Source organism: Salvelinus fontinalis, chromosome 26, assembly GCF_029448725.1.
Source record: "Salvelinus fontinalis isolate EN_2023a chromosome 26, ASM2944872v1, whole genome shotgun sequence".
NCBI classification, from domain to species: Eukaryota; Metazoa; Chordata; class Actinopteri; order Salmoniformes; family Salmonidae; genus Salvelinus; species Salvelinus fontinalis.
In genome coordinates this window covers 13,267,936-13,285,277 of record NC_074690.1, presented here as the reverse complement: position 1 = coordinate 13,285,277, position 17,342 = coordinate 13,267,936, and the positions used below count along the sequence as shown (strand labels likewise).

At 41.1% G+C, this 17,342-nt stretch overlaps 1 protein-coding gene across 1 annotated transcript in view; it reads left to right on the top strand.

Annotated features, from left to right (window-relative positions):
* The window catches only part of LOC129823662 (pinopsin-like), a 66,520-nt gene extending 57,392 nt beyond the window's left edge, over nt 1-9,128 (top strand). The window contains exon 4 of the mRNA XM_055882551.1: nt 6,608-9,128. Coding sequence (XP_055738526.1) covers nt 6,608-6,961 — 354 coding nt within the window. The 3' untranslated portion in view covers nt 6,962-9,128. The remainder of the gene's footprint in view (nt 1-6,607) is intronic.
* Nucleotides 9,129-17,342: the final 8,214 nt, after the last annotated feature.

Sequence of the window (17,342 nt, the reverse complement as noted above, 5' to 3'; positions counted from 1 at the left end):
TATGCTCTTTGGACCAGTGAGTCAAATAAAGGGGGTTTGAACAGCGCTTATGCTCTTTGGACCAGTGAGTCAAATAAAGGGGGTTTGAACAGTGGTCAGGGCAAGGAAGTGAACTGTCATACAGAGAGTTGCTTATAGCTAAACTCCTGGAGTTGCCTCTAGGGGAGATCCCATTGTTGCATACCTATCAAAAAGGTGATAAATATCATATATATCAATAAATATCAATATCAATAAAATATCCACAAACACCCAAATAATTGATCAGTACAAATTCTGATATACTGTATCTTACCCCCCTGTTTTGTTATCAAATATATTCCACTCACGGACAAATAAAGCAGAGTGTATTTTTGTTGAGTTATTCTGTTAGGAGGTTTTATTTTTGAGGAATACGAGGAATAAATACACAGTGAATAATGAATAACAATGATGAGTAAAAATAAAATGGCTACTGTATATACAGGGAGTACCAGGTAATAACATGGCTATATACAGGGAGTACCAGGTAATAACATGGCTATATACAGGGAGTACCAGGTAATAACATGGGTATATACAGGGAGTACCAGGTAATAACATGGCTACTGTAAATACAGGGAGTACCAGGTAATAACATGGCTATATACAGGGAGTACCAGGTAATAACATGGCTATATACAGGGAGTACCAGGTAATAACATGGCTATATACAGGGAGTACCAGGTAATAACATGGCTACTGTATATACAGGGAGTACCAGGTAATAACATGGCTACTGTAAATACAGGGAGTACCAGGTAATAACATGGCTACTGTAAATACAGGGAATACCAGGTAATAACATGGCTACTGTAAATACAGGGAGTACCAGGTAATAACATGGCTACTGTATATACAGGGAGTACCAGGTAATAACATGGCTACTGTAGATACAGGGAGTACCAGGTAATAACATGGCTACTGTAAATACAGGGAGTACCAGGTAATAACATGGCTACTGTAAATACAGGGAGTACCTGGTAATAACATGGCTACTGTAAATACAGGGAGTACCAGGTAATAACATGGCTACTGTAAATACAGGGAGTACCAGGTAATAACATGGCTACTGTAAATACAGGGAGTACCAGGTAATAACATGGCTACTGTAAATACAGGGAGTACCAGGTAATAACATGGCTACTGTATATACAGGGAGTACCAGGTAATAACATGGCTACTGTATATACAGGGAGTACCAGGTAATAACATGGCTACTGTAAATACAGGGAGTACCAGGTAATAACATGGCTACTGTAAATACAGGGAGTACCAGGTAATAACATGGCTACTGTAAATACAGGGAGTACCAGGTAATAACATGGCTACTGTAAATACAGGGAGTACCAGCACCGAGTCGATGTGCCGGGGTATGAGGTAATTGAGGTAGTTATGTACATACAGCTCTAACATTTTCCTATGAGTCCAGCGTTGTGTGTATCAAGTGCAACTTTTACTCAACAGTGAAACACTGGTGTTCAAAGTTGAAAGCCCTCTATGTCTTAAATGTAGGTTTATTGCTCACAAGCTCGCTATTAATGATATAGTGCTACGTAATGACAGTATGAATACTACAATGTCTCATCGTGCCTCTTTCAAATCATTCATCCCACCCAATGGCTGACCTTACAGGAAGTTTTGAGCCCGCTAATCGGAGACCGGAATGTCCTGTATGTCATTTTCAGTCTTCAATTCCTCCCAGCCCGTAACAATGGAAACTGTGAGTTGAGGCGAGTTGAAGACTAAAAATGCTGTACAGATACAAGTAGCGGTATGTGTTTGTCTCACTGAAGACCGTCGAAGACAACAGTATGACACTGTGTATATGGTGAGTACAATTAGCTACTTCTCTCCCTCTTATTACAGTGAAGGTGGCTATGGATGTTGCAGATGGGGGATTGTTAAAATTGCTATAACAACGAGCATACAGATGCAGGATCTTCATTTGATCACCCTGTTTTTGCAGGAAATGTCCTGCACAGCAGATAATGCAAACGTGTAGTATATTTGGGGTTTAAAAAGACTTCTAAAGTTTGTAATTTCCACTTTAAAATGTCAGACTTCAATTGTCCTGACTAAACGATTATCAACTCCATACAAACATGTCCATTAATTATAGTCCAAACAATAATTCACATTTCCTGTTGCTTATGAGGTAAGGAAACAAATATCCAAATTATTTTGCTGAAATATAGCATTTTGTTTAGAGTTACTATCTTTATAAAGGCCCAGTAAAAGGTGCTGCCAAAAAAAGTGAAAATAGTCTGCGGTTAAAAGAATGAAGCGCTTGAAGCGTTTTAAAGGTTATACACCTGACATTTCTACTGGCAAATCAAACATGAAACATTTCTACCTACAATCACACATCAGTAGTAATGAAGGAGAAAAAACTGTTGTCCAGCTGTGTACATCTCCCTGCTTTATGATCAGTTCCTGTCAGCGAGGTCATTCACGTTACAACTATTGAGGGGTTTAGGTGAAATGCGAAAGACACATTTCAGTTGAAGGCAGTTAGTTGTACAACTGACTCGGTATCTCCCCCCCCCCCCCCCCCCCCTTCCCATTCCCTTTCTTCCTCAAGTCCTTTCAACAGTTGTTTCACAACAGTTTTTGTGAATAAAATCATCTATATACAATGGCTATACCAAACATTAGGATCACCGTTTTGCCTTAAGAACAGCCTCAATTTGTCTAGGCATGGACTCTACAAAGCGTTCCACAGGGATGCTGGCCCATGTTGACTCCAATGCTTCCCACAGTTGTGACAAATTAGCTGGATGTCCTTTGGTTGGTGAACCATTCTTGATACACACGGGAAACTGTTCTGTGAAAAACCCAGCAGCGTTGCAGGTCTTGACACAAACAGGTGTGCCTGGCACCTACTACCATACCCTGTTCAAAGGCACTTAAATATTTTGTCTTGCCCATTCACCCTCTGAATGGCACACATACACAATCCATGTCTCAATTGTCTCAAGGATTAAAAATCCTTCTTTAACCACCTGACTCCTCCCCTTCATCTACACTGATTGAAGTGGATTTAGCAAGTGACATCAATAAGGGATCATAGCTTTCACCTGGATTCACCTGGTCAGTCTATGTCATGGAAAGAGCAGGTGTTCTTAATGTTTTGTATACTCCGTGTATTTCCTTTAAAATTAGTGTGCAAAGCTGTCATCAAGGCAAAGTGTGACTACTTTGAAGAATATCAAATATACATTTATATTTTGATTTGTTTAACACTTTTTTGGTTACTATATGATTCCATATGTGTTATTTCATAGTTTTGATGTCTTCACTATTATTCTACAATGTAGACAATAGTAATAATGAAGAATGAGTAGGTGTGGCCAAAATTCTGACTGGTACTGTATATGTACCCATTGATGTAACTTATAAATGCCTCATGAACTTAGTTCAACTGTCGTATGCCATCAAAACCCATAATATAAGCTGTTTTACTCCAATGTTTGTAAACAATAAGTATAAAGAAACACTGTATAGCCTCAAAACATTACAAATATAACTTTGACATTATGGATGGTCAGTTGTTTTGGGGCAGCATGTAGCCTAGTGGTTAGAGTGTTGGGCCTGTAACTGAAAGGTTGCTGGATTGAATCCCTGAGCTGACAAGGTAAAAATCTGTCTTTCTGCCCCTGAACAAGGCACTGTTCCCCTGTAGTCCGTCACTGTAAAATAAGAATTTGTTCTTAACTGACTTGCCTGGTTAAATAAAAAAAAGTGGGAGTACGCTTTGTTATCGTTTCAACTACTGATTGCCGCTTTAAAAGGTCATTTTCAATTGAGCCGACGTCTGCAGCATTTACCTTGAATCTCCATTGTCAACTAGAAGGTTTGGATTGACTCCCGGCCTTTATATGAACTGACGTTTTTGCGGAGCTAACATTGGAGCTAACCAACTCCTCCACCCCTCTTCGTGACATTCCCCTCAGGTGTTTTTCATCCTGTGCCAATGAGACATCTAGATCTAGCTTCAGTGCACTGAACGAGACCAGAACAAAGTTCATTATAAACTTTCTCACAACTTCTCTCATTCCACCTACATATCTCAGTTCTTTCCATCCTGGTCTTAGACCCACTATTTGATGTATCCCCCTATATCACCCATACAGTATGTGGCTTTTTGCTGTCTCTTGCTCTGCTTTCCACCTCTCACTCATCTATCATATACCTCTCCCCAGTAGGGTTTGTGTTTTGACAGCTGACAAAAACCAGGGGATGCTCAACAACAAGATCATAGAGGTTCTATCCACCTCATGCCAGTCTCTAGCCTCTCCAATATGACATCATGAGATGGGGATTGTCTACTTTTGCCAATGTACTGTGGATCTGTGTTACTGTATCTTGCTTTTGTCTGGATTATCTTTTCTCTGTCTGTGTGTGTGTGTGTGTGTGTGTGTGTGTGTGTGTGTGTGTGTGTGTGTGTGTGTGTGTGTGTGTGTGTGTGTGTGTGTGTGTGTGTGTGTGTGTGTGGGGGGGGGGGGGGGTCTCTGTTTTAGTGTTTTCCATCTGAAGAGGCAACGGTGCCGTAGGGCTCTCTACTTTTTGACTTCTCTTGAGGAAATGTAGTAGACTATAAGTATACATGAAATATGCTGAGTATACTAAGTACACTACGTTTTCTCAAGGGAGGTGACGTCAGTGCCCTTAAGATGGCGGTACAGGACGGAAGGGTTGTGAAAGTTCAGCCTGGGCCTTAGGCTTTTTCTACTAAGGTCTCTGTCTCCATCTGTATGTATGCACGCCTGGAATCAAATCAAACCATTGGCCTAATTGTTATGCTTTTAAAACAGGATCTGGAGTTTTTTAATAATTAATAAATGAATGAAACGTGCGATAGATCATCTGTAGTTGCCTGATCACTTTGTGGATTTTAAATATAGATGGCGTGTTCATGCAGAATTCAATCTATTTCTCTTGATAGGCAGAAGCATATGCAGAAAAGTACCTTATACCTACGGTAAAATATGGTGGTGGATCTTTGATGTTATGGCTCTATATTTCTTCCACTCGTCCAGGCGCTCTTACTAAGGTCAACAGCAGCATGAACTTTACCCAGTACCAGGAGATTTTTGACAAAAACTTGGTTGTCTTTGTTAGGAGGCTGAAACTTGGCCGGAGGTGGATCTTCCAGCAAGACAATAACCCCAAGCACACATTCAAATCCACAAAGAAATGGTTAATTGACTACAAAATCAACATTTTGTAATGGCCATCTCAGTCTCCGGACTTGAACCCTATTGAAAACCTGTGGTTTGAATTAAAGAGGGCAGTTCATAAGCGCAGACGAAGGATATCAAGGATCTGGAAAGATTCTGTATGGATCAATGGTCTAAAATCCCTCCCAACATGTTTTCCAATGTCATAAGCCATTTTAGAATGAGGCTTAGTGTTGTTACCCTCGCAAGGGGAGCGTGCTGCAAACAGGGGTGCCAATCATTTTTACCCTTTTTTAAAATATATATATTTTTTAAAATTACTTGTTAAACAAAATCTCTTTCTCTGAGCAATATTTCCACATTTTTTGAGAATACAATATAGTTCAGTATTTGTATTAATTGTATTATTTATTGTATACAATCTTTTTTGCTAATCTTTATCAAGGGTGCTAATAATTATAGACCTGACTCCATCTAGTCACTTATTGTAATCATTGCTCATCTCTCTGGGATGGGACTATGATGTAGTGGTTAGGGTACGGTTGAGAAAATAAGTCTCTGTTGTCCTCTTACCTCAGCAGGCTTTTTCCATTTAAGGTTACCAGCACCTCACATTAGCAAACACTTATCCAATTGAAAAAGCTGAAATTGTTCCATTCTTGATTGAGAATGTAATTAATTCAGCATTTAATTCCATTTGGGAAATGCACAAATAATTAGTGTCTCTCAGCTTTGTTTCACATGAAAAGGGAAAAGGAGGTATCCAATCAGACGGCTCCGAATTGCTCGTAATTATCGACCATTGCACTTCTCAAGAGAAAGAGAGCGGGAGTCATGTGTCACGGAGCGAATTAATTTCCCTGGTGAGAAAGGCTCAACTTGTATGGACCCCTTGTTTGTCAGCAGGAAGTTGGAGAGTTCATGTGATTGTGCCTGTGGAGATGGGATTTTGTAGCTCAGTTGGTAGGGCATGGTGCTTGTAACCACAAGGTAGTGGGTTCGATTGCCGGGACCACCCATACGTAAAATGTATGCACGCATGACTGTATGCTAAATGGCATATATTAACCTCAAGCAGGTACACAAGTATCTCTAAGTAGTCTTTGTGGAGTTGGGGTAGGTAACAACTTGAAGTAGGTACATTAGTAAATGGTCCTTAAAGCTTAACACTGCTGTTTGCAATGAATAAAGGCTAACGATAGTACATACTCACATAATTTGTTTTCCCCATATTAAGAAAGGCCATGACTGTATGTGTTTTCTAGCCTGAACATTCCTTAGTGGATCAATCTGATAATACACAGCCAACAGATCTACTGTCTCTGCATCTTTCCTTCTGTTTGTCCGTCTGCATGTTGGGTGTGTGTTTGAACGTGGGCATGCGTGTGTGTGCACTGGCATGCCAGTTCCACAGGTGCTTCCGAGCGCTGCTGAGGTGCCAAGAGCCTCAGAGGGGTTCCAGCCTCAGGAACTCCTCCAAGGCACCGCCCAAAGCCGTCCGAGGCAGTGCCCGCAAAACCAACCACCACAACTTAACTTTCATGGTTGCCTCCCTTGGGCAGCCCACCAGCGACGTCCCCCAGCTGGGGAATGCAACCCTGGACTTAGCCTTCCCTGCTTACTCTGACATGGTCAGGCCTACCATTGTGTCGCTAGTGGCCCACTACAACGGCGGCCTGGGGCCGTCAGGGGTTACAACCCCTAGGAACCAATTACAGGGAGGGGAGGAGGATCCAGAGGGGCCGTCAAAGTGGATTTAGTGCTGCCAGGATGATGGACAGCAGGCTATAAAATCGGAATGCCTCCGGACTCTTTGGAAGTGGAGCCGTAGGAGCTGCTAGTGCATCTTGAGGAAGGACATCAACCTGTTTGGGTCTGCACAAGCTCATACATTCTGTCGTCGTTTACTAGCTCAAATACGCCTATGGACCGAGAGTGGGGAGAGAATGGTGCGAAGAACCCCTATTTAGTTTGTGCAATTTCTAATGTTTTGTAAAATATATTAGTTCCATGACATGTCAATGTGATTTCACCCTATGTCAGTGTACCTTTATAGTGCAAAAAAACAGAGAGAGATGAAGAGTGTATTTTTGTATTGAGCGGAGATTGGAGTCACAGTTTGAGGGAACTCATGCATTGTATTTCAAGTATTTTCAGGAGACACGTTTCAAAGGTGTGAAGATGACAAAGCGCTCAGAAAAAAAATAAAAACACAAAAGGTAACGAGGAAATTGAACTGTTAATGAATTTTGAGCATCGATCTATTGCTGAATTCCATTTTCTATCAAATATCACTCGACACTTAAAACGTACTCAACTGTAGCTAGTCACACGTTACTTGTTGTATATCATTTGTCATAAACACAGGTAGCATATCTGGCATGTATTTTTCTTCATTTTATGTAAATATGCAAAAAAGTACAAAAAACTACTTAAAACGTATCACCAGGTGATAAAATGTGGAGACTGGTGGTCGAGGGTACACCTTGAAAAAAGGGTTCCAAAAAGGTTCTTTGGCAGAACCCTTTTTGGTTCCAGGTAGAACCCTTTTGGTTTCTATGTTGAACCCTCTGTCTGAAATTTCAGGCTGTCTTTTCAAACAGCTCTTACACCAAACTTGGCATTATCATCAATTTCTCAGTATTATTCCAACCTCATAGTGTGAAAATCACGTTTTTCATTGCACTGGGCCTTTAAACAACTTTACAGCAATTATGATACAATAGTTTGTTCATTTTCATGTGAAATATGATTGCAGCTTTTATGATTTAGGCCTACGATTAGCTAGGTGTCGAGACAGAATGTGTCTTACTGTAGACAAGGTTAGATATCAACCCACTAAATTAGAATCGTTAACATGGGCGTTACTCGCCACCCATCATCTTGATTGGCGATCAGAAAGGACCCTTTTTATCACTACCACTGCATCCCTGGTTATTTTTTTTGCCAGTTTGTGTTACCCACATTTGGTCAAAACAGGGGACTTCCCGATTAAGCCTACAATGACGTGAAATGATTGTAGTACACTTCTGTCGCATTGATACAGTGATCATCTATGAATTACTGCTAGCCACTTGTACTGCTAGCTAGTTTGTTTACTTTGACTAATTGGTCTAATTTGAATATCAGTTAAGTACTTTGGGACATCAAACTATGAAAATAATCCCGTTTACATCATACCCAATTGGGTCTGAAGAATGTCAAAGGGCTTGTTATGCCATGACGGTACAAAGAGAAAGTAGAGAAGTCGTAAGTGATCATATGAGTTTGTATTACTGGCCTTGAGTCTTACATCATTTACTATAGGTGTTGGACTCCAACTTTTGAGGTTATACCCAGGGCTTCTGGTGGAAATGAAAAGGTGGATTGGCGCACCAGTAAGGAAGCCCAATGGCCCACTTCATGTATAGTGAGTGCTGTATGAACAAAACACACTTTCTGAATTATTTTCATTTTAACTGGAGCACATTGTTGTTCAAATCTGAAGAAAAAAAACCTGGTAAACATATATATATTTTTTATTTAACCTTTATTTAACTAGGGAAGTCAGTTATTTTATTTACAATGAGCTGACAGGAGTCATACATTTGCATATTGTATGAAATGTGTTTGTTTTCTTTGTGTTGAGGGTCATATTCAAATCAGAGTTGATGTTACATTATTTTTTATTAACAATAGAATGGTTACGTAGGAGTTACTAAATGCTTGAATTGACCACGGTGAATATGTGTAACCATTTGTAGTGTAATGTTATCTCACTGGGAAAAAATACATTCAACACTGTACATAGATGTGTCCTCAACTAACTGACCACAGAGACTGTTAACTATGGACAGACCAGTTACAGGTCGTAAATACTGTCACACCAAAGTGAGAGGAATTTCATACTGTTTTGACGGTTGCGGTTTAATAAATACTTTTTTTTTTAAACAATGTCTTCTGTTGTTGATGTTTTCTGTAGAGAGCTGCTGTACACACTGGGCCCATTGAAAGTACCAACAAGTATCTGGTAACTGTAGAATAAAGTGATATAGAGGAGTTACACAATATGCAGACCACTGATAATGAGGTTGCCTTATCTAAGCTGGAACGACCCGTAGGACAGAAGCCTATCTCTGTAGTGTGAGGTATCTTGATGAAATGTATACCCCCCTGGACAGATCTAGTCTATCCCTAGGCCTTACCCTTTATTTGAATAGCTTAAGGTAAGGGCTAGGTTACAGGCAATGAACAGTCTGGTTCTACGTATTTGCTGACCTTAGATCCACTTAACAGCCCTGCTCTACGTAGTTGCTGTCTTTGGGCCCAGTGAACAGCCCGGCTCTACGTAGTTGCTGACCTTGGACCCACTTAACAGTCCCCGGTTAGAGGAGGCTAAGGCAGCTCAAGAGTTAACACACACAGTCAACTTTATTTAAACACACTGAGGAAGACGAACATGGGCATGAAAAGTGGGAATGGTAGTGATATTGTAACAGAGGTAATGAATGAACACATACCCAATGAATACACCCGGGCACAAATGCACAGATACAGAATCTTACAGAATAAATGGCTGGGGAATAAATAGATTGCATATGCCACCTGCAGTGTATAACATCCCACAGTAAACTCAGAGGGACAACAGTAGTAACTAACTACGAAGAACAATATACTAATGTCACACAACTCCCTTTGGGCACGGAACACCATCCCGCCAGTCCAGAGATGTACACCTTCCTGATATTGAGTTGCACCCTCTTTCGCCCTCAGAACAGCCTCAATTCATCGGGGCATGGACTCCACAAGGTGTCGAAAGCCTTCCACAGGGATGCTGGTCCATGTTGACTCCTATGCTTCCCACAGTCGCATCAAGTTGGTTGGATGTCCTTTGGGTGACGGACCATTCTTGATACACATGGGAAACTGTCGAGTGTGGAAAAAAACAGCAGCATTTGCAGTTCATGACACATTCAAACCGGTGCGCCTGGCACCTACTACCATACTCTGTTCAAAGGCACCTCAATCTTTTGTCTTGCCCATTCACCCTCTGAATAGCATACATACACAATCCATGTCTCAATTGTTTCAAGGCTTAAAAGGCTTCTTTAACCTGTCTCCCGCCCTTCACCTACACTGCTTGAAGTGGATTTAACAAGTGACATCAATAAGGGATCGACGCTTTCACCTGGATTCACCTGGTATTTCTATATCATGGAAAGAGCAGGTGTCCTTAATATTTTGTACACTTAATGTAAATGAGTTTCGATGTTGATGGGCAGAGATAGAGATGTTGCTCTCTGCAACTGCTCGAGGGAGACAACAACACCTCACAATCATGAGCTGTGGAGTCAACAGTAAGGGCAGAACCCCTAGTAACCCTAGCAACCTATCAGGGCACAGGTCACGCAGGTCAGAGAGCGTTTGAGAGGCAGGTTTATGGTTCCTCCTAGACTCTCAGGTTCCGGTTGTGGTGAATGGGGAGTGGATCAAAAGCTCAGGGATGTGTGGTGCTGATAACAGTAGGGAATCCGTAACAAGCAATATAATGTACCCTATACGGCATATGGCCTTCAAAGCTTAAACCACGAGCTTAAACCACAAGCTTAAACCACAGGCTTAAACCACAGGCTTAAACCACACGCTTAAACCACGAGCTTAAAACACATGCTTAAACCACATGCATAAACCACATGCTTAAACCACACGCTTAAACCACAAGCTAAAACCACATGCTTAAACCACATGCTTAAACACGAGCTTAAACCACATGCTTAAACCACATGCTTAAACAACGAGCATAAACCACATATTTAACCACAAGCTTAAACAACATGCTTAAACAACGAGCTTAAACCACACGCTTAAACCACGAGCTTAAACCACAAGCTTAAACCACACGCTTCAACCACAAGCTTAAACCACAAGCTTAACCACAAGCTTAACCCACAAGCTTAACCCACAAGCTTAAACCACAAGCTCAAATCACAAGCTCAAATCACCAGCTCAAATCACAAGTTTAAACCACACGCTTAACCACAAGCCTTTCTGGCAAAATGTTACATATTGATGTAACCCTCAAGCTATCAACATACAGGTAACTGCCAAAATAAAGGAAACACCAACATATAGTGTCTTAATAGGGCGTTGGACCACAAGCCACCAGAACAGCTTCAATGCACCCTGGCATAGATTCTACAACTGTCTGGAACTCTATTGGAGGGATGCAGCACCATTCTTGGTGTTTTGTTGATGGTGGGTTGGTGTCGCTCCAGAACGTCTTCAATTGGGTTAAGATATGATGACTGAGACGGCATATGGTTTATATCGTTTTCATGTTCATCAAACCGTTCATTGACCACTTATACCCTGTGGATGGGGGCATTGTCATCCTCGAAAAGACACTCCCAACAGGATAGAAAGGATTCTTCATAGGTTGAAGGCGATCACTCAGAACGGCTGTGTATTTATTGGTATGTTTGTGTTTTCTTTCGGCTTGCATTTTGTATTTGTTTTTTTTCTGTGAGTATTTCTGTAATTTCTGTAATTCAGGTATCATCTGTAAAAGAAACTTTGGTCTCAGCATGACTCCCTACAATTAAAAAATATATATAATCTAGCCCCCATTAGATCTAATATAATCTAGCTCCCAGTAAATCTAATATAATATATTCCCCAGTAGATCTGATAGATTTGAACCCCCAGTAGATCTAATAGAATCTAGCCCCCAGTAGATCTGATAGAATCTAGCCCCCAGTAGATCTGATAGAATCTAGCCCCCAGTAGATCTGATAGAATCTAGCCCCCAGTAGATCTGATAGAATCTAGCTCCCAGTAGATCTAATAGAATCTAGCCCCCAGTAGATCTGATAGAATCTAGCCCCCAGTAGATCTGATAGAATCTAGCTCCCAGTAGATCTAATAGAATCTAGCCCCCAGTAGATCTGATAGAATCTAGCCCCCAGTATATCTGATAGAATCTAGCTCTCAGTAGATCTGATAGAATCTAGCTCCCAGTAGATCTGATAGAATCTAACCCCCAGTAGATCTAATAGAATCTAGCCCCCAGTAGATCTGATAGAATCTCACCCCCAGTAGATCTGATAGAATCTAGCCCCCAGTAGATCTAATAGAATCTAACCCCCTGTAAATTTGATAGAATCTAGCCCCCAGTAGATCTGATACAATGTAGCATGACTCCCTGATAAAATAAAGGTTAAATAAAACTGTATAAAAAAAATGTTACGTTAACAAAGGGAGGCAGAAGAGTATGCCAGCCAGACTCTTGAGAAGAGGGACTTATCCTCCTTGGGGCACTGTGGCCTGGGCCTCTGTAGATTGTACTCCTTGTAATATACCTTGGGGTTGATGGAATCAGGACCCAAACTGATGCTATCAGCCTTGAGTGAAGTAGACATTTGGAGTTTGCGGTGTGGGAGTATAATTTGGACACTAGTGTTCAGAGAGGCCTTAGCGGAGTAGAGATAAGAGCCACTTAAATAATCCACATGGCTGGCCCGCATTGTCTTAGGTCTTGTGATTTCCCCCAGAAGGCTGCAGGTACATGCTTATTAGCCTTGTGGACAGCCTGATGGTGTCCTCACATCCTGAATGGGCAAAGAAAATGATGCATTCAGTTGTTTTGATAAATAACTGCACTGTAATGACACAGGTCCTGCGTCATATCTTTACCTTCCCGCAGTTGTAGAACATCAAGGACCTCGATGTGGTTAAAGAAGAGGAAAACAGAGACAGGCGGGGGAAATGAAAAGCTGCTCTTGAACTTTGACCTGACAGAAAGTTGACTTCTTTTGAGTAACGAGGACGGTTTTACACTTAGTTATTTCCCCCTCCCCCACAATTTACTTGCCTTCATCATGTTGCCGTTCATTTTTACTTCACAGTTCACACAAGGTGTCACTACGAATAATTAGCATTGTTTTAAATCAATATTAGATTTTAGATTACTCTAATCAATTTAGATTACTCGAGTGTTAGTAAAAGTAATTGGTAACGGATTTTTATAATTATTCATAACTGTTTTTGTGATTTCGTTTTTTCCTTTTGGGGCAATTATCTGTCCAAAATGCATGTTCTTCTTATCCTTAACCACAGGTTAGACCACTGATAAATATTCTGTGAGATTTGAAATTGCATTTAAAACATAGCACATGGCTTGGAGGCTGTTGATGTTTTCTGTATTCTGCTCCTGTAAATGAATAGCGTCTGTGACACCTGTAGTGCTCCAAACCCAACAGGTGGAATTTATCTTCCACTCATGCCAAATAACACTCACTGCTATGGCGATTGGCTGTGTGCCCAGCTATCAGTGGATGGCCAGCAGCAAAAGGATGAACCACTGAGTAAATATACAGAGAGATGGGGCAGGAAGTTCAATAGCTAATTGAATCATTGTATGTATTATTACAAGAAATTGCTTCGTTTGGACTTTTTTCAAGACGATTATTCCATCTGACCGCCCAGGATGTGTTTGCAGCAGCTCTCACGTCCCCCCCTTAGATTACTCTTGAAATCAGTTCCAGAACACCTTATTGGTTGGCAATTCAAAGGAGTCCACCAATGTGGCAATCATTATTTTATTGCAGAAAGCACATGGGTAAGGGTTTGTCAATCGGGTTAAATTAACGTACTGCTTACTTCACCTTTCTCTTATCGGTTTTGTAGTGATACAGAATACATATGATGACATGATGGGTGCACACATCCAATTTCACCTTTAAGGGGTAGTCTGAACACAAGCAAATAGCCATGGTTATTGGTATCATTGTTGTGGTTATTTAATTAATAAGCTCATTGTTTTGGCATTGTCAAAATACAATTGTGTCCTATATCATGACACAAGGCGAGACCCAGACACAGGAGGCAGATGGTTGGAGTCTTACAATGTTTATTAATCCAAAGGGTTAGGCAAGAGAATGGTCGTGGACAGGCAAAATGGTCAAAACCAGTTCAGAGTCCAAACGGTACCGAAGGACAGGCAGAATCAAGGTCAGGGAAGGCAGGATGATGAGGCAGGCAGGAAAGTAGTCCAGAGTCAGGCAGGGGTCAAGACCGGGAAGACTATCAAAAAGAGAATAGCAAAAGGAGTACGGGGAAAAACACGCTGGTTGACTTGACTAACATACAAGATGAACTCACACAGAGAGACAGGAAACACAGGGATAAATACACTGGGGAAAATTAGCGACACCCGGAGGGGGTGGAGCCAATCACAGGAACAGGTGAAACAGATCAGGGTGTGACATATTATAAGAAATATATGTGATTATTTATTGACAAATTGAGTACAAAAAACTGTTGTATTTGTGAAATTGTATTATGTTTCTAATACAGAGTGTGTAGTGAGCAGCAAGAAATGGAAGCTAAATGTCACAGCAAAATGGCCCGATGTGTTTCCAGGGATGATTTCTGGTCCCAGTCCATCCATTTTGAAACCCCACACACTATTCCAGGCCTAAATTCAATCAATTCAAGCTTTAACACGTGATAGCCAACACCCGCAGACCTGTTTTTTTGGCAGTGTCGGCGATGTAACTGCGTTAGAGCTGTCAAATTGGTGAGAGGCTGTTCGTGTGGTCATTGCCACAGAGCCACACTCGTCCCACTCGCATTAGAACTTCAGAACAAGAAAGTGAAGGCTATATAGAAATAATGACACCCAAATGGAAAATCATTCAACAAAAATAATGAGTATTTCTATCAGCCTAATCGAGGTGTTGATAATCTCACATTCCAGTGTTCGAACTTGTTAACAAGGCTGTATGGGATTCCTACTAATGTGACTCCATGCAGCCAATGGCTATGTCCGCTTAGCAATGTCCTCTTAAGAGCGTTTGCTAAATGACTAAAATGTAAATGTACAATGCCGAGAGCCACTGGTGGATCTGACAGCTCTAACACAGTTCCGGCTCCAACACTGCCAAAACAACCGCTATGTGAGTGTCGGCTAGTAGATCTGATAGAATTGAACCCCCAGTAGATCTAATAGAATCTAGCCCCCAGTAGATCTAATAGAATCTAGCCCCCAGTAGATCTGATAGAATCTAGCCCCCAGTATATCTAATAGAATCTAGCTCCCAGTAGATCTGATAGAATCTAGCCCCCAGTATATCTAATAGAATCTAGCCCCCAGTAGATCTAATACAATCTAGCCCCAAGTAGATCTAATAGAAATCTAGCCCCCAGTAGATCTGATAGGATATAGCCCCCAATAGATCTGATGGGATATAGCCCCCAGTAGGTCTGATATAATCTAGCCCCCAGTAGATCTGATAGAATCTAGCCCCCAGTAGATCTAATAGAATCTAGCTCCCAGTAGATCTGATAGAATCTAGCCCCCAGTATATCTAATAGAATCTAGCCCCCAGTAGATATAATGGAAATCTAGCCCCCAGTAGATCTGATGGGATATAGCCCCCAATAGATCTGATGGGATATAGCCCCCAGTAGATATAATGGAATCTAGCCCCAAGTAGATCTAATAGAATCTAGCCCCCAGTAGATCTGATATAATCTAGCCCCCAGTAGATCTGATGGGATATAGCCCCCAGTAGGTCTGATATAATCTAGCCCCCAGTAGATCTGATAGAATCTAGCCCCCAGTAGGTCTGATATAATCTAGCCCCCAGTAGATCTGATGGGATATAGCCCCCAGTAGATCTGATAGAATCTAGCCCCAGTAGATCTGATGGGATATAGCCCCCAGTAGATCTGATAGAATCTAGCCCCCAGTAGGCTATGCAGCCTTTCTGTTAAAAGCAACATTGCAGACTTGAGCTCAGAACAAAAATGTATAAACAGCCCTGCTAGAAAACCTTCCAAAACCCTGGAGCCAATTACCACTGGAGTCTGGAGCAGATGTAAGCTTCCTCTCCCCCTATTCACGACTTCCTAAATTAGTACTGGAGATGAAGGCTCCCCACTGAGGATGATAATGAGAAAATTAAAAATAGATAAGCCTAGTTGCCCAATATCCTTGCTTTCAATCAATTAATTTTGGCTGGTTTTCATATATATCTTATTTTTTTCCGAATGCACTGGGAAGTATCCTATACAAACAGACAGACAAACTATTTCCTCTAGTTTTGTTATCAGTCCATGATTTTTTATTTAATTTTTTACCTTTATTTAATATTTAACTAGGCAAGTCGGTTAATTAAGAACAAATTCTCATTTACAATGACGGCCTAGTTGTTGTCGAGAGGGACTCAAACACTTGGGATCTTGTTTGACCCACTCATATAACTACTGTTGTTATGTTGACAGCACTGCAGACTACAGCCATACCTCCAATTTTGTACAGGCAGTTGAATGTTTTTTTCATCTTTCTTTAGCATAGCGTTAGCTAGCTACATCAGATTGCATGATGAGCACCAGAGTTTAGCAGACTTTAGGCTTTTGATGACGATAGGCGATAGATAATGGTAACATAGCCATCTAAAGCAGGGGTGTCAAACTCATTCCACGGAGGGCCTAGTGTCTGCAGGTTTTTGGTTTTTCCTTTCAATAAAGCCCTAGACAACCAGGTGTGGGGAGTTCCTAACTAATTAGTGATGTTAATTCATCAATCAAGTATAAGGGAGGAGCGAAAACCCGCAGACACTCGGCCCCCCGTGGAATGAGTTTGACACCTGTGATCTAAAGTAAACCTGACGACGTCATAATAATGACAAACGGATGATTTACTTGAGAAACGCCGTTCTAGTTCCAAGACACGTTCTGGCATCAGTCGGTTATCATAACAGGCATAACGTTGGAGTGACAGGCTGTGAAATCCATGACTAGAAAGCTCTACGGGGGGAGTGACAAACAGGGTCAGGATTAGAATTCCAGGTGAATTAACTCTGAAGTGCTGATCTAGGATCAGTTTAGCCTTTTAGATCACAGTAAATATGATTATATGGACACGGGGAGACCTGCTCCTAGATCAGCACTCCTCCTCCGAGACGCTTGTGAAAACAGGCTAAACATAATCCAAAACACAATCAAAACAAACTGCAAATGCATCTAACAAGTTTGTAGAGTCACAAGCTGTATGTAGTCATTGCTTACAAGGAATATCGGACCAATTACAAAACTTTTGACTATTTGATCTGTATACTAAAGTAAACCTAGTGAAATTGTCTTGACTACTTATGACTT